The following is an 18,314-nucleotide window of genomic DNA, read 5'->3' as shown; positions in this document are numbered from 1 at the left end:
CTCTGACAATGGTTGTGGTTAGAGCAGAGTTAACTATGGTACACAAGAACATGGTGTAGTTAAGAGCAATGCCCATCACCAACGAAAGAACTAGGATGAACAAAAACCAGAAAGAATTGCTATACAAACAAGGATAATAAATTGATGTTAGGGATCGATTTTACGAAGCAATTTACGATGTACCGACTCATATAGCTTATAGCAGCGGATTAACTAAGACAATAACTGATTTTATCCGGTTATATGGTACCGGTCGAAGTAATTTGTTTGATATCCAGGGTGGTCTAAGCTTTATAGAACATAAATCGGTGAAAGGACTATAGGAAGCTTTGCATGAAGAACTGCCCTATTTGAACACTCATGTACTATCTCGTTTCAGTCTCGTGCCTTAACCGACTCTAATCGAATCTAAACTGCTCTAATCGAATCTAAACTGCAGCTATCAAAGACGGTCTTGTGGCCACTAGATCCGATCATGTCGAACACAACTGCAAATGAATTACATATAAAAGAATATGTGCAAAGTCCTGACCTTTGCAAGTAACAATACCAAGGAATTTGGGAACTCTCCGTTCGCTAAGATGAGAAATAGCAAAAACGGAAGAGAAAGGAAACTGTTGTAGAACATTATCTTGATCGATGAGAGCCCTTTCTCCGTACCGGACTTCTCCACCAACACGAGGTACATGGTCTGTATTTTGGATTGAACTCAGGCATAATGCAGGGCATTAATGATGAACCTCAACAAGCAATGCACATTCATAACCAGCTATCAGTAAACATGCAAAAGAAGATCTGGAAAAACACAGAAGTTAGGGCCATGGTGTATTCGAGTAGATCGGGGGGAAAATCTCTGATGGAAGCTACAATAACTCCCATGGCAGTCAAAACTACTGAAAGGATCACCTGAAAATTAACAGAGAATCAAAGAACAACAGAGAATCTTCAAGACCAAGTTCAAGAAATTCGATACGATAAACATTCCATTAAGCGTTACAAACACCATAGACGAAAAGACACTAGCCATAAGCAAGGGAGATAAAGTTCGGGGCTCGGAAATAATAGGAAACAAAAGATTCAAGGTCAAAAGGGAATGATAAACCTCAAATGATCTTAGCTATAAATATGAAACAACAGGGTTATGAATTCATTCACAATGAAACAAATCAACACAAGGACATGCACAATTGTATCAACATGATAAAGAGTAACCGAATCGACATGAACATCAACCAATTCATCAACAATCATTTCAGGATACACAGGCTCAACAGTCAAGTACTCAAGGAACAATGTGCCACTCGACACTAGTCACAAGCAAGGACGATGAAATCCGGGGCTCGGGAACAACAAGAAACAGATGATTCAAGGTCAAAAGGGAATGATTTGAGACATGAATATGAAACAATAGAGTTATGAATGCATTCACAATGAAACAAATCATCACAAGGACATGTAAAATTGTATCAACATGATAAAGAGTTGTAATACCCTAATTTTGTTGGGGCCATTTGAATCCATTTAAAGATGACCGATAATTAATTTGAAGGTATTGGTGCTCGATGAAGAATTAATTCAAATGATGAAGTGGGAAATTTTACGCTTGGAAGCTTTAGGTGCTCAATTGGAATTGGAATTGTATATGGAAATCAGGACACAAATTGAAATCCAAAATCCAAAATTAAGTGTCTAGAGTCCATTTACAAGCCCAAATTAGAGTAAAAATAATTACAACCCAATCTAGAGCCCAACAGCAACTCAAGACAAGCCCAAGACCCGAGCACCCCACGTGAAGGCCATGTTCTGCTCCACAACACCCGATCACTAGCTATGCAAATCTCTCCCACGTGATGCACCACAATTGATCAGCATCCATGACTCCCACGTGGACCACAACCGAGCAGCTAGGTTCCCCATTCCCACTAGCACCACAGTCGAGCAACCCGTGCCCATACTGCCTATCACCCACAACCAAGTACTTCACGTGAAACTTCATAACAGTCACCGGTGCCCTGTAAACAAATATTTTTTTAGCAACATCCAAGGTTTAGGGCAGTGGGAGGAATCAATAAAGTTATCAGTCATCAAAAACACAAAAGATCCAGGGGACGAAAAGGAGAATTTGGGGGGAGATTTCTCATTGGATTTTAGAGTGGAAAGCAATGTAAAAAAACACAGAGAGGTTCACGGGCAGCAGAGGATACCCGGGCAGAGAAAATAGGAAATAAAAAACAAGGGGAACCATCACCAAAATACCAACGCAAAAGGGGAGGGGTTTTCGTGGTAATCAAAGGGAGTCATCCCTTTCGTTCTTGTAATCACAGATTCCCTGAAGAATAAATAAAAAGAGAGCAATTTATCCTTTGTCTTACATCTATTTTTTAACAAAAATAACAAAAAAACCGAGAGCATTGATTGAACAATTCAGAGAAAAGGAAATCATCCGAGAGGTATCTTTCTATTGCGTTTTCAATAGAGATTCGTGGTTGGTGTGTGTTTTTGGTCTCGAAGAAAACTAGGAAAATAAAAAGAGGGGTCGAAGTTACCTTAGAGTTAGCCTATCTCGGAGCTATAGATTGGTCTATCAGAGGCCCTTATGGTCTTGCATGTTGGGGTCAAGGGTCGTTTCATGGTTTAAGGGTCGATTTAGTGAGCCTTAGTTTTGGCTTGGTGGCCATAGGTGGAGTTTGGGGCGGTTGATTCTCATCTCGACGAGGTGAGTTTTGGTCATGGTCGTCGGGGCCTTGGTAGAGAGTGAGGATAGTTAGAAAGATGAGACTGAGTTAGCTTTGGGCTTTGGTGGTCTTCGTCGTCTGGAGGTCGGAGCGAAAGAGGCGTCGATGTACGGCGACCGTGGCTCTTTTGGGTTTGGGTTTCTCGGCGGCGTTCGTGTCGAATGAGAGAACCATAAAAGAGAGTAGATAGGGGATGAGAGGAACGACGCCTTGGTAAGGGAGAAGAAGAGGGATTGCAATTGAGTGGGAGAGAGGAATGTAAACAAATGAAATTAGGGTTCTATTTTCACCCTAGATTTAAATATATAAGATTACTAAAACGACGTAGTTTGAGCAATTCAGGGCATCCGTTTTGGGCGTTTGGTTTGTTCATTTTTTGAGTCATTTAGTTTTTACTTGTAACTCATTTTAGTCCTAAAATCATTTTTTAGGTTCTAATTTGGTCTTTATATTTTACGCAAGTTTAATTTCAGCCCCAAGTGTTAGTATATTTACTCTTTTCTGTTTTAAACATTTGACCCTCGTGTTCTGCATGTTGCATTTTAGTCCTGAGTGGTAATATACTTAGTTGTTGTTTTCTTAGACTTTTGACTTTCATTGTTTTGCATGCTACATTTTAGTCCTTAAATCAATGTCTTCGTCTTCCTAATTTCACTCCCATATTTTATGCGCATTTTAACTTAGTCCTAAAATCAATGTTTTTGTATTTCTGATTTTGTTTCCATGTTTTATGCGTATTTAATTTCAGTCCCAAATGTTGTGTCATTTAGTTCTTATTATTTTAGACATTTTGCTTTTATGTTTTTGCATGTTTCGTTTTAATCCCTAGGCTGAATTTTTCATGTTAGTAATTTTGTTCCTTTATTTTATGCGAATTTAATTTCAGTCCTACGTATGTTTAGGAATTTATTTCAATTTCAGTACATGGAATGTGATGGTTTATATCTTAGAACTCAATTTGTGCTCAATTTATGATTTTAACTTTAGAGTTTATTGCTCATTCCTCTTCAGTTCTTATGTTTGTTTGTCATGACATTTTTATTTATTTGTGTGTTCATCTAGATATAAGTTTTCTTAGAATCATTAATTTTTGTTGATATCCTCACGTGCATAACTCGACTCTTATTACATAATTTGATTAAGGATAATATCCTTTTAATTTTAACTTGTCAGAATGGCTTTTCTTAACTCACTAGAAAGTTATTTTAGACGATTTTAAATTACAAGTATATCCCAACAGTGTCAGCAAAAGAATTGATTCATTGCCGTAAAATTTGGGAACGAAAGAAAAGGAAATATTCGACTATTTAAATTTTTTGAGAACAGGTCGTTAGAACTTACCTAAAGATCTGGTCTCGATCTTTTTAAATAATCGAATATCCCTTATCTTTCTAATGGTTTGGTAATTTTAATTTAACCTATTTTGTTGCTTTTGAATGTCATAGAATTTGCTTTTTCGTTGTTTTAAGGGATCATAAATCAAATTAAACTCGAACTTGTGAAATATGTTGCAAAGACATTAATTAATTGACTAGGTACCGATTTAGGGCGCTGTGGGGATGCTAATCCTTCCCCACACGTAACCGACTCCCGAACTCGAATTTTGGTAACGTAGACCGCAAATTTGTCGTTTTAATTAAAATTAATTTTTTTTATAAAATGACAACGGTTTTGGGTGCCCAATCACACCCCAATCAAAGATTGGTGGCGACTCCTCGAACCATATGTTTTTATCGTAAAGGAATTTCCAAATTTTCGAAACGAGAGATTTTCTAAAATCGCATTGTTTTTAATTAAAAATCAATCCTAATTAAAAATGACGCGGTTTTCAAAATCTCGCTCCCCACTCATAAAAATCGTTTCGACAGCTTGGCGACTCCACTGGGGATTTTTTTTAGAGAGTCAGGCCGATAGTCGATTAATTAATTGTCTTTGCAAACGAAATTTATAAGTTCGTTTTAATTTGATTTTTGATCCCTTGTTTGTTTTAAATTTCTTGTTTGCCTTTAATTGGTTATTTGGTTAACGAATAAATAGTTGTACTAACGTGTGATTTGCGTGTTTTAGTTTTCTGACTTTAGTTTGTTGATTTCTTTAGATCGAGGCAAAGGATTATGGGTTTCCCCTTACTGTCGCTATAACCTTTCGATATTTAGAGCCTTCTTACTGTGCTCTGTCCCGTTAGGTAGGGATGAATGCTACGCTTATGTGAGAAAAATTAATTTTCTCCGCATGGGCTTTAGCAAATAACCTCTGGGGTACATGCCTTATGTTTACGAGTGAAACATTGAGTTTCCTTGCATGGACATAGGGAAATGTATCCTCTCGAATTGAACTTGATTCGTTTTAAGCCTATAATGGGTGAGGATCAAGGGTCTGGCAAGCTAAAGGGAGCACCAGTAAAGAATAATTCGAGGACCCTTTTAATGATACCAAAACTCTGCTCGTTTTATGCTAAATCTCTGTTCGCAGACACAAAGGGGAAACTCATTCTAACCTTTTCCTCGAATTTATTTTTGCAATAAGTATGAGAACTAGAAAAGCATGCAGTTAGGTTTTTAATTTTCGCACAAAGCATGTGAATTAGATACCATGCGGTTAGGATTTTTTGTGAATGACAAAGCATGTGGGTAGATATCATGTTGGGTAGGATCTACTAAAGTATGATTGGGTAGCCAGCATGTAAGTGTAGGTTTTATTTTATGTTTACGGTATCCACTATCTTGTTGTTTATCTTATGTGTACTAACCCTTTTTTGTTCTATGTCTATTTTATTGATTTTATTGCATATGCATCCTCATGTCATCGAGAGGTGTTAATTCGCAAGTGATTGACTAACAAGAAGGCTGACCATATTGAGGTAAGAAATTCTCCACCATGTAGTCAAAACCGGGAGATCCAGAGATGTTCAAACGATCTATGAAGAAGGGCACCCGATGAATGAAGAGATATGAAGTTGATTGAAGAATTCCTTTAAAACTGCAAAGGCCAAGAAGTTGAGTCAAGGGATAGATACAGTCATACCAAGGACAAAAAGACCGTTCATAAAGACGAGAAGACCGTTCACCAAGGACATGAAGACCATTCATAAAGACATGAAGACCATTCATAAAGACATGAAGACCCTTCATAAAGACATGAAGACCACTTTGCATTTGGGGTAAGAATGGAGATTTCAAGATTCAATTTAGAGACATCCAACATCATCAAAGGTGATAAGATACGCCAATAATTTTGGAGGTGCAATACCAGATCCCATGAAGAGTACAATTCAAGGAAATAAAGAGACGAACAATCACAGTTGTATTTTGAATACATGATGTACTTACTGAATTCTTGTTGTCTAAATGAATGGTTGTTCTATAAGTGGTCACTTTCAGAATTAACACCTCGTGCATTTGTATTTGCATATGCATTTGCATTCTTATTTTTGTATTTGATTATTAATTTATTTTGCTATTGTTGCTTTTTGTCATTTTGTTACTTTATTTGTACTGACTTGTTTTTGTGTTGTTTGCATTGCATGATTATGGCATAATCAAAAGGTGTCGATTCGTGAGTGGTCAGCATAGTAGAAGGTTTTCATGATGAACAAGGGGTTTCGCGATCAAGCAGACTATAACACAGTCAAAAAGTGGCATCCTAAGAAAGCTTCGAGAATGGGGGATAGCTATTCGACACCTAAAGATTGTATGGCTGAGGAAGAGCAAAAGGAGATAAGAGAGATAAAATAACAAATGTCCAAAATAATGGATAGGATAGATGTTTTGGCCAAAGGAAGTGGGACTTCTACAACCAGAAAGAAAGAGCTCGACGGAAGCAACCTTGAGGTATCAAATATGCAAGAGACTACTTTAGAGCCTGTTGATTCTAGCCAGTATGAGGAGTCACACTCAATCATTATTCGTATCAATAAGCTGTTTGGAAACGCCAAAGAGATAGTGGCAACTTTAGAAATTCAGAAGGATGAAAAGAAGCCATGCAGTCAGAACACAGTGGTATTTGATAGTATACTCCAGACATCGTGGGAAGTAAAACTTGAAACTATAGTTTAACCCAAGCCGAAAGGTGGTTCTCGTTTTGATTATATCCCAATATCATATAAGGAGTTGTATGATGCACTGTTAGAATCCCGAGAAGTAGCTCCGCATTATGTGAAGCCTTTGCAGCCTCCGTATCCAAAATGGTATGACATAAATGTTCGTTGTGAATATTATGCCGGGGTTCAAGGACATTCCATTGAGAATTGCGCCACCTTCAAACATTGAGTCCAACATCTTCTGGGTCATGGAGTATTAGAATTTGAATCGAAAGGACAACACACTTTGATAGCAGCTTATCATGTTGAGTTAGAGCCAAACGTGTTCAAATGTAAGGGTATCAGTGAGAACATCCAAGAAGAAGATAGTTTGCCAAGATATGAAGCTCAGATTCATCATTTGAGGAGCGAGAATAATAGATTGAGCAAAGACATGGAAGTTATGTGGGATAGTTTTCAAATGATCAGCCAAGCCTTTAAATTTTCTGGCATAGGAAATATCCTAGAGGAGTGGATAACAGGGGTCACTAAATTGAAGAATGATGTTAAACAGTGGAGAAAGAATTGCAAGGTGCATGAAGGCCGTGCGGATAAGTTTTCTTATGATTTACATATTGCAGAGAAAATGTGTGATACAACTATCAATGATTTGGGTAGATATCAAGCCGAAAATCAGACGTTGAATTTGGCCATATCTAACTTGGAAATCTCACATCAACGCCACAAACAGGAGAATGAAGCTGAGCTAGAAGCCACTAGATCCAAGAACAAGAAGTTGATGAAGATGGTGGATGACTGTAGTGATATTATACGAGAGTTTCATAACCAAAATGACTTTCTTACAAGGAAATATCAACAGCAGTGTCTGCAGCTCCGAGAATCAGCACTCAAGATAGAGAAAATGGACAACGTTATGAAAGAAACTATGACCCAAGCAAGTAGTGTGGCTCATAAATTGGTTGATTTAGCTGGTTTTGCAAGAGAATTTAAGCAGATTGATAACTCAACCCCCGAGAATGAGTGGAAGTTAAATTGGTTTCTGAAGGAGATAGAAAAGCTAGGAGCGAAAACTGTCCCTTAACATTAAAAGTTTGTTTGATGTAATGAAACCTTTGTGTTCAATGAAAGTTGTTTTAAGATGGTCACTCTAGAATGACACCTTTTGTATTTGCATTTAGCATTTGCATTTGCATTGCATATTTTTATTTAAACATCTTATATATGCATTAATTTTGAAAACATGGAAATAATTTATGGGAGGTTATGTGACAGTAATACCAAGATCATTCATTCATACTGTTCCTCATCATAATGAACAAACTATTGGAAGCAATGGAGCAGTCTAATGAGAAATCACAAGATCAGTTGCAAGAGCAATTTGTTGGGTTACAACAAGATACGAGGAATCAAGCATCGGGGTCTCTGCAAGGCGCATCGAATCAAATGATCCAGGTGCTGGCAACCAAGGCTGTTGGCAGAGAGGAAATCACTGATAAAGGACACCAGTCTCATCAGAGTAGTGCATCAAGAGTGATACTTTGCCCCGGAGCATCTAACTCAAACCAAGGGAAGAACCTCGTCAATTATGGGCAGTTTGAGAACGAGTTCAAGTGGTTGAATGAAGCCATTAAAGATATGAAGGTTGTTAATGCCACTAACAAAGAGTTAGAAACCAGAGAACTCAGTTTGGTCCCTGATTTGGTCATCCCACATGAATTTAGGGTGCCTAACTTTGAAAAATATGATGGCACCAGTTGCCCCCTAATTCATCTGAAGATGTTTTGCAGAAAGATGGAAGGGTACTTAGATGATGATAATATGTTGATTCATTACTTCCATGATAGTCTTGCTGGGCCAGCTATGGTGTGGTATAACCATTTGAACAAAGAGCAGATCAAGACATGGATCAACCTAGCTGATGCGTTTCTAGGGCAATATCAATACGTTAAAGGCTTAGCCCCAAAACGTCATCACCTTCAGAAGATGAGGATGAAAGCTACTGAGAGCTTTAAAGAATATGCTCTAAGATGGAGATGAGTGGAAGCGCAAGTTCAACCTCCTTTGGTAAAAGAGAAAATATCACATATGTTTCATGATTCTCTTCTGGCTCCTTTCTTTGAGTTAATGTTGGGAAATTCGACGAATGACTTCAAGGACCTTATGCTAGCTGGAGAGTCAATTGAGGATGCAATCAGTAAGGGAAACTTGAAAGTCACTTCTAAAAGCTCAAGAAATGAATAGCGAAGAGCTGATGAGGTGAATGAATGTCACGTCTATAGTTCCCATAACCGTAAGAGAAAAGGGGCAGTTGATTACTCGAGTCGTCCAATAAAGGTACCACGATCGAAAAATACTTTCAAAGTGTTCCAAACCTCTATCTCAGATTTATATCTCCATTTGGTTAAAGGTCAATACCTCACACTGAGGCCAGTGAAAGTGCAACCAAACCCTTCTGCTTATAGATATGATTCAGATGGTGTCTGTGATTTTCACTTGGGGGCATTGGGGCATTCTACGGGAAATTGTAGGCCGTTGTTGAAGGAGATAGAGATGCTTATGGAAAATGGGACATTGACACAAGAAATGGTGGAACAATGGATGACGAGCTAGAGTAGGGGCACCAGAGCACAATATATAGCACCTGATCGAATCAAACACCACTGCATCAGAAGAATAATGGGGCATCCTGACTGCGCAGAAATTATTTTGTTCATCATGAAACTTTTTGTCATTTGCAACATCTTGTTTGAACATGTTTTTTTTACTTTCTGATCAATTTTTTGTAATGATGTTTAAATGAATTCATGTTACTTTAAGAAGGGTGAGCATTGAATTGAATTTACGACTTGAAATTCATTGAAAATCAATTGAATTAAAAGATCATTAATAATTAGGGTTATAAATCTTTGACGAAATGACAAGGTTGAAACCTGGTAAAACAAGGACCTTGACTTTATCCCCAGAAGATACAATCGAACACCATACCTTTCTATTGCAGGGACCGATACAACCTTCTCCTCTTAGAGGGAAATGAACCATAGGCTTCGTATTCAGGTATGTATAGGAGCGAACAACATGGGGAATCTTTTGTGTATGATGTTACAAAACTGACTAGGCCATACTTTTGTTGACAACATTCAATGATGATTATGATCTTCACAGATGGAATAGTCAAGTAGGTGAATCTAGTTTAGGTCAGTTGCTTGGAAATTGAGCTCTAATGATGAGATTTTCTGACATTCAACAACACCTAGACTATGACAGGTTCTTCTTGACAAGCTTAAGAAATTGAATCAGTATACCCAACAATATATATATATATAATATGTGTATACAATAAAGTTGAGCTATTCCGCTAAGGCAATTGGTTATAGAGGAAACTCGAAATCCCTGGCTTTATGAATAGATTATATTCAAACCATGACCTTGATCGGGTACCTGGCAATTTGGTGTATGCTCCACTGTGATTGTCAAGTCAAAGACTTTGTTATGAGATGAACCCTTCATCTAGCCCGATAGAGGAAAATTACAATAAAGCTGATTTCAGCTAGCCAGACAAGGGCAAATTAAATCATGTTTATCTAAATAAGGAGTTTCGATAAAGATGAACTAAGGGAGTTAATGAACACCTGTTATAGTCAATTTCACACGAGCACTCAGAAATTTCATTTTGAGATCGATACTTATGCACTGCCTTTGTTAGAGGAGCTTATGAAGCTTGAACAAATGAAAGATTTCAGAGAACTGAAATAGATGTGTTCTAGAAAGCCTAGTAATTGATTACGCTAGTTGCGTCATTTTGTCCGCATCCGATTAAAATACCAAGCCAAGAAAGAAGAGCATGTTGTGATGTTCACAATGATCAAGAAAGAAATGACATTTTGGTGGTCGAAACCTTAGAAAAATGAAGCCAACCTGGAGCCAACCCCTCAATTTTGACATTTTTCAAAGAGCTATAACCCTAAAAACATTAAAGAGATATTAATTCTTTTGATATTCTGTGAACTCATATATATGATTTGATTTGATTGCGAGCCTGAATTAAGGGGCAATATTTTATAAAATTCTTTCCTTCGTTGATCCCTAAAATAAGAGAAAGAGGAAAACATTTTTAAATAGGACAGTTCAAATGTGAAAGATTCTTTTAAGTTGGTGAGGCTCATTGTGCCTCCATTGGAGAAGAAGAATAAGCAATTCTAGAACATGAAGCATTCCACAATCTTGAAGCAGATGGTCCAAGAAGATCAGAAGGGATGAAGGATAGAACTGGCAACATTTCCTTGTGACGTTGTCAGTAACCCGCCAAGAAGAAGATGATCTCATCATTCAGAAGAGACACATATTACAACTTGTATAAAATACAAGACATTTGTTAGAAGGGTTGATCACTTCTTAAGTAGCATGAAGAAAAGCCCTCAAATTATTTGAAAACACTACTGTGTAGTGACACAAGAATGAGAACATTCAAGTTATGATATATTGGGGATCAAATGAACCCACTTCATGTTGAGATGACAAGATTCAAACCAAGAGGGCATTAAGAATGAGTCTCGCAACTCGAAGTGTCAGGGGCAGACCGTGAATTTGAGCTGAGCTTACCTTGTAAAGCAAGTCAATTGAGCATCGATCAATGGCAGAGTCCTGTAAGAACAACTCTAAAAGCATAATTGAGCCAAGGACGGGAATAGGGCAACACAGTCGTATTTCTGAACATAGCAAGAAGTTGAGAAAGAAAACACTCTCTCCGAAATGGAGACAGAAAATAAAGATGACAAGAAGATAGAAGAAGATCAGAGGGCTCTTCCAAAATGCAAATTGGAAATTATGAGTTGTTTTACGGGTATATGAAGCAAACCCAGGAAAAGAATGACCAAATGGAAGAAGATCGAGCTCACCACCCTGGAGCCAATTGAAGATTAATTCAACATTTATGCATTCATGGTAACATCATTTGCATAAAAGAAAATGCATTACACTAATACATTGAATTGCATTCGTGTTTCTTGCATAAATACATGATTTTGACAGATCTTCCGGTGAAAAGAGAAGATGCGGAATGTTAAAATCCCGATGATTGAAATGAAGATTTCAAACCTCGAATACAAAGAGTTGCATTTAAAGAGGCATACCCTGAAGAACAGAGAGGTCTAATCCACAGAAGAAGCATTGCTTTGAAGTGAAGACCATCAGATGTATAAGAAAAACAAAGATTTTCGTGTATGAAGAGAGACTTGCACACATGAGATTGGAGCAATTCATCTTAAGTCTTCACCAAATAGTAGTGAAGTAATCCATCTTAAGCCTTCACCGAAGAGTAGTGAAGAAATCAATCTAAAGCCTTCATCGGAGAATAGTGAAGCAAATCCATCTTAGGCCTTCACCTGAGAACAATGAAGCAAATCAATTTTAAGCCTTCACCGAAAAGTAGTGAAGCAAATCCATCAGTAAGCTTTCCGAGCATGATGCTTAAATCATTCGGGTCTTCTGTAAGCCTTTAGAGCAAGATGATAAGTCCTTCAGGCCATCCATAAAACCTTCGGGTAAGATGTTTTCACATGAATTTGAAAATAAAAAAATGATGTTTTAAGAAGATGGAATTTTTGAAAACGAAGAATGCGATTTTCAAAATTTCACGATTTATAAGTCCTTCGGGCCATCAATAAGTCTTTCAAGCATGATGCTTAAAATCCTTCGGATCATCTGTAAGCCTTTAGAGCAAGATAATAAGTCCTTCGGGCCATCCGTAAGACCTTCGGGTAGGATGTTTTCACATGAATTTGAAAATGAAAAAACGATGGTTTGAGAAGATGAAATTTTTGAAAACAAAGAATGCGATTTTCAAAATTTCACAATTTATAAGTCATTCGGGCCATCAGTAAGTCTTTCGAGCATGATGCTTAAATCCTTCGGGTCATCTGTAAGCCTTTAGAGCAAGATGATAAGTCATTCGGGCCATCCATAAGACCTGCGGGTAGGATGTTTTCACATGAATTTGAAAATGAAAAAAAAAATTGAGAAGATGAAATTTTTGAAAACAAAGAATGATATTTTCAAAATTTCACAATTTATAAGTCCTTCGGGCCATCAATAAGTCTTTTGAGCATGATGCTTAAATCCTTCGGGTCATCCATAAGACCTTCGGGTAGGATGTTTTCATACCATGATGATTAAATCCTTCGGGTAATTTTTAAGCCTTCACAGAAGAGTAGTGAAACAAATTCATCAGTAAGTCTTTCGAGCGTGATGAATAAATCCTTCGGGTCATCCATAAGACCTTCGGGCAGGATGTTTTTCACCAAGATAATAAGTCATACGAGCCGTTTTTAGCCTTTTCAAAAGAATGTCGGAGCAAACCATCAGATCATCAGATGTGGACGGAAACTAAAGATTCTCGGGTACGAAGAAGCGGAACAATCGATTAAAAGGGTTTGTGCACGTGAGATGGAGGCGAAAGTCAAGAAGAAGATTGAGGAAAGGAAAAGACGTTGCAATCAGACAAAATTAGGTTATTTTTTTATCTTTGCTACGTTCTTGTGTTCACAATGAGCAAAGAGGGGCAGCTGTAATACCCTAATTTTTTCTGGGCCATTTGAATCTATTTGAAGATGACCGATAATTAATTTGAAGGTGTTGGTGCTCGATGAAGAATTAATTCAAATAATGAAGCGGGAAATTTTGCGTTTGGAAGCTTTAGGTGCTTAATTGGAATTGGAATTGTATATGGAAATCGGGACACAAATTGAAATCCAAAATCCAAAATTAAGTGTCTAGAGTCCATTTACAAGCCCAAATTAGAGTAAAAATAATTACAACCCAATCTAGAGCCCAACAGCAACTCAAGACAAGCCCAAGACCCGAGCACCACGTGAAGGCCTTGTTCTGCTCCATAACACCCGGTCACTACCTGTGCAAATCTCTCCCACGTGATGCACACAATTGATCAGCATCCATGGCTCCCACGTGGACCACAACCGAGCAGCTCGGTTCCCCATTCCCACTAGCACCACATTAGAGCAACCCGTGCCCATACTGCCTGTCACTCACAACCAATCACTTCACATGAAACTCCATAACAGTCACCGGTGCCCTGCAAACAAACATTTTTTAGCAAAATCCAAGGTTTGGGGCAGTGGGAGGAATCAATAAAGTTATCAGTCATAAAAAACACAAAAGATCCAAGGGACGAAAAGAAGAATTTGGGGGGGATTCCTCATTGGATTTTAGAGTGGAAAGTAATGTAAAAAACACAGAGCTCTGTTCACGGGCAGCAGAGGAGACCCGAACAGAGAAAATAGGAAATAAAAAACAAGGGGAACCATCACCAAATACCAACGCAAAAGGGGAAGGTTTTCGTGGTAATCAAAGGGAGTCATCCCTTTCGTTCTTGTAATCACAGATTCCCTGAAGAATAAATAAAAGAGAGCAATTTATCCTTTGTCTTACATCCATTTTTTAACAAAAAAACAAAAAAAAACCGAGAGCATTGACTGAACAATTCAGAGAAAAGGAAAGCATCCGAGATGTGTCTTTCTATTACATTTATTTTTCAGTAGAGATTTGTGGTTGGACTATGTTTTTGGTCTCGAAGAAAACTAGGAAAATAAAAAGAGGGGTCGAAGTTACATTAGAGTTAGCCTGTCTCTGAGCTATAGATTGGTCCATCGGAGGCCCTTGTGGTCGTGCATATTTGGGGTCGAGGGTCGTTTCGTGGTTTAGGGGTCGATTTAGTGACCCTTAGTTTCGTCTTGGTGGCCATAGGCCGAGTTTAGGGAGGTTGATTCTCATCTCGGTGAGGTGAGTTTTGGTCGTGGTCGTCGGGGCCTTGGTAGAGAGTGAGGATAGTTAGAAAGATGAGACTGAGTTAGCTTTGGGCTTTGGTGGTCTTCGTCGTCTGGAGGTCGGAGCGGAAGCGGTGTCGACGTACGGCGGCCGTGGCTCCTTTGGGTTTGGGTTTCTCGGCGGTGTTCGTGTCGAGGGAGAGAACCAGAGAAGAGAGTAGATATGGGATGAGAGGAACGTCACCTTGGTGAGGGAGAAGAAGAGGGATTGCGGTTGAGTGGGAGTGAGCAATGTAAACAAATGAAATTAGGGTTCTATTTTTACCCTAGATTTAAATATATAAGATTATTAAAACGACGTAGTTTGAGCAGTTCAGGGCATCTGTTTTGGGCGTTTGGTTTGTTCATTTTATGAGTCATTTAGTTTTTACTTGTAACTCATTTTAGTCCTAAAATCATTTTTTATGTTCTAATTTGGTCTTTATATTTTACGCAAGTTTAATTTCAGTCCCAAGTGCTAGTATATTTAATCTTTCTGTTTTAAACATTTGACCCTCGTGTTCTGCATGTTACATTTTAGTCCTGAGTGGTAATACTTAGTTGTTGTTTTCTTAGACTTTTGACTTTCATTGTTTTGCAGGCTACGTTTTAGTCCTTAAATCAATGTCTTCGTCTTCCTAATTTCACTCCCATATTTTATGTGCATTTTAACTTAGTCCTAAAATCAATGTTTTTGTATTTCTGATTTTGTTTCCATGTTTTATGCGTATTTAATTTCAGTCCCAAATGTTGTGTCATTTAATTCTTGTTATTTTAGACATTTTGCTTTTATGTTTTTGCATGTTTCGTTTTAATCCCTAGGCCGAATTTTTCATGTTAGTAATTTTGTTCCTTTATTTTATGCGAATTTAATTTCGGTCCTACGTATGTTTAGGAATTTATTTCAATTTCAGTACATGGAATGTGATGTTTATATCTTAGAACTCAATTTGTGCTCAATTTATGATTTTAACTTTAGAGTTTATTGCTCATTCCTCTTCAGTTCTTATGTTTGTTTGTCATGACATTTTTATTTATTTGTGTGTTCATCTAGATATAAGTTTTCTTAGAATCATTAATTTTTGTTGATATCCTCACGTGCATAACTCGACTCTTATTACATAATTTGATTAAGGGTAATATCCTTTTAATTTTAACTTGTCGGAATGGCTTTTCTTAACTCACTAGAAAGTTATTTTAGACGATTTTAAATTACAAGTATATCCCAACAGTGTCACCAAAAGAATTGATTCATTACCGTAAAATTTGGGAACGAAAGAAAAGGAAATATTCGACTATTTAAATTTTTTGAGAAAAGGTCGTTAGAACTTACCTAATGGTTTGGTAATTTTAATTTAACCTATTTTGTTGCTTTTGAATGTCATAGAATTTGCTTTTTCGTTGTTTTAAGGGATCATAAATCAAATTAAACTCAAACTTGTGAAATATGTTGCAAAGACATTAATTAACTGACTAGGTACCGATTTAGGGCGCTGTGGGGATGCTAATCCTTCCCCATACGTAACCGACTCCCGAACTCGAATTTTGATAACGTAGACCGCAAATTTGTCGTTTTAATTAAAATTAATTTTTTTATAAAATGACAACGTTTTTGGGTGCCCAATCACACCCCAATCAAAGATTGGTGGCGACTCCTCGAACCATATGTTTTTATCGTAAAGGAATTTCCAAATTTTCGAAACGAGATGTTTTCTAAAATCGCATTGTTTTTAATTAAAAATCAATCCTAATTAAAAATAACGCGATTTTCAAAATCTCGCTCCCCACTCGTAAAAATCGTTTCGACAAGAGTAACCGACATCGACATGAACATCAACCAATGCATCAACAATCATTTCAGGATACATAATCTCAACATTCAAGTACCCCCAAGGAATCAAAATTACATACAAAAAGAAGTGAACTAAAGTGAAAACCTGAGCTGTAGGCTTCCCCTTTCCAGAAAAGAATCCAGCAATGAGAACAGCAAGTGGTATGAGCCTCTTAATAGGAATATTAACCCCTTTCAAGCTTGCAAGAGCAAACGCCACATTTGCATTGGAAAACAAAGAAACAGGGAGAAGCCCTTTAGCTGTGGTGATATCAACCCCTTTAGCTTTTGTATAACCAGTTTTCCGACCAACGTGAATGAGCAAGGCAGTTGCCAATTGCTAAGACAATCAAATTACCAAGCAAGTATCTTTTCAATGACCCATTTTGCATCTCTAAAAGAAGAAGTACCTGAAAAGTAATAAGCGACATGGAGTGTGTATACTGCATGAGAATTGCTTTGTTGATGAAAACCATAGCCATGGAAGCAATCCCATATGCTAAAGCTGCAAACAAACTACAGGGAAAACTACATGTTAAATTATAGCAATAGTTTAGAAACTCTCGATCATCAGTGTCTATTTACAAATCACTATTATGTTTACTATGCAACAAGGCTTTAAGGAGACGAATCTTTTAGAATGTTTCAAGTGTTGACCTAGTGGAATATTTATTGAGTTTTGACCAAGTCGATTTCGAATAATTCAAGATCTGTCTCGTCTCATATACAACTTTAGTATTGAGTATTGAATTTAAGAATGATGAATACCGGTAATTTGATATCGAGAGCTGAATATTTAGAAGATGCTTGTGAGCCTCGTGTTCCAAATATGTGTATTTTCGATCCAAAAATGTGTTTGTGAAAGTTGTAAAATTCAAATACGAAAATTATGTTAATTCATATAATATGTTTAGATGTCCGATTCAGAATTTTGATATCCAGAAAAATATTTGAATTTTTCGAATCGAGTACAAATCATTATTTTATCGGTATAAAAGTTAGGATATCTTATTTTCTAAATCAAATCAATTCTATATTAAAAAATATACACTCTTACTAATCGATGTTGGTTCAAGTGGAAAGCATCTTGATATCGATTAAACAAGATCTCGAATGCGAATCATTGTGTATGTAGAAAATCTCTGTTGGAAGACTCACCCACCAAAACTAGATGCGCGACGCAGGTTGGTCCGAATTAGACAAGACAAAACTTTAGAACCAGAAGAACAAATATATATATATATATATATATATACACACACCTACTCATATCTTCAATTCTTTGTAAACCTTGTTTTCCTATGATGATGAAATCCCTATTAATAATTAAATATAGACAAATATATGATATGCAATGAAAAATATATTATCTCTCTAATATTGTATTTATTAGACTTAATATAAAAATAAGTGTTCAAATTATATATTTTTCATTTATGTATTTAAACTATTTTTTGATCAATTCAGGTGTCGAACGTTTTTAACGTTATATTTTTAAGTGTCTAGATCATCACGACCGTTAAATTATACCTTTAAATGACACATGTCACTTTTCCAAATTTTTTAATATTTTATTTTTTAAAAAACTTAAAATTATAGTTTTTTTTTTAAATCCAAAGTTTTATAAAATACAAAAGAAATAAAAAATATTTTAAAACCCTAGTTTCAATCCCTTTTCTGCCACCGTCCGTCACTAATGTTGTCGGTTGAACACTAAACAACGTGCGATTGACCAACCATCCAACTGTTAGAGTATGCCCAAAGACCAATCATATGATGATTGTAATAATACTTTTATTTACCGATTTTATTGAATAAAGGAATTGTCGATATTATTTTCATTTATATATATGTGTTTGACATAAACTGGAAGATAATAAAGTCCATATAAT

At 36.8% G+C, this 18,314-nt stretch overlaps 1 protein-coding gene across 1 annotated transcript; it reads right to left on the bottom strand.

The window, feature by feature from the left end:
• Nucleotides 1–473: 473 nt before the first annotated feature.
• Nucleotides 474–17,692, bottom strand: LOC120211982 (UDP-galactose/UDP-glucose transporter 7-like). Its single transcript, XM_039210436.1, has 6 exons — nucleotides 17,689–17,692; nucleotides 16,833–16,999; nucleotides 16,529–16,762; nucleotides 799–906; nucleotides 533–694; nucleotides 474–488 (listed from the first exon to the last, which is right to left on the bottom strand). Exons 1-6 carry the CDS (start codon nucleotides 17,690–17,692, stop codon nucleotides 474–476), a joined length of 690 nt encoding a protein of 229 aa, XP_039066367.1.
• Nucleotides 17,693–18,314: the final 622 nt, after the last annotated feature.

The sequence above is a fragment of the Hibiscus syriacus genome, unplaced genomic scaffold (genome assembly GCF_006381635.1).
Source record: "Hibiscus syriacus cultivar Baekdansim isolate YM2019G1 unplaced genomic scaffold, ASM638163v2 tig00109987_pilon, whole genome shotgun sequence".
Taxonomy (NCBI): Eukaryota; Viridiplantae; Streptophyta; class Magnoliopsida; order Malvales; family Malvaceae; genus Hibiscus; species Hibiscus syriacus.
This window is presented reverse-complemented; position numbering and strand designations above follow the sequence as displayed.

What these genes read in the sequence shown, in the direction of transcription:
- LOC120211982 (XM_039210436.1), bottom strand. An exon ending in AGGGGAAGCCTACAGCTCAG is followed by an intron (nt 907 to 16,528) that starts GTTTTCACTTTA and finishes GTTAATTTTCAG; the next exon opens with GTGATCCTTTCAGTAGTTTT. An exon ending in CCCTAACTTCTGTGTTTTTC is followed by an intron (nt 695 to 798) that starts CAGATCTTCTTT and finishes CAATCCAAAATA; the next exon opens with CAGACCATGTACCTCGTGTT.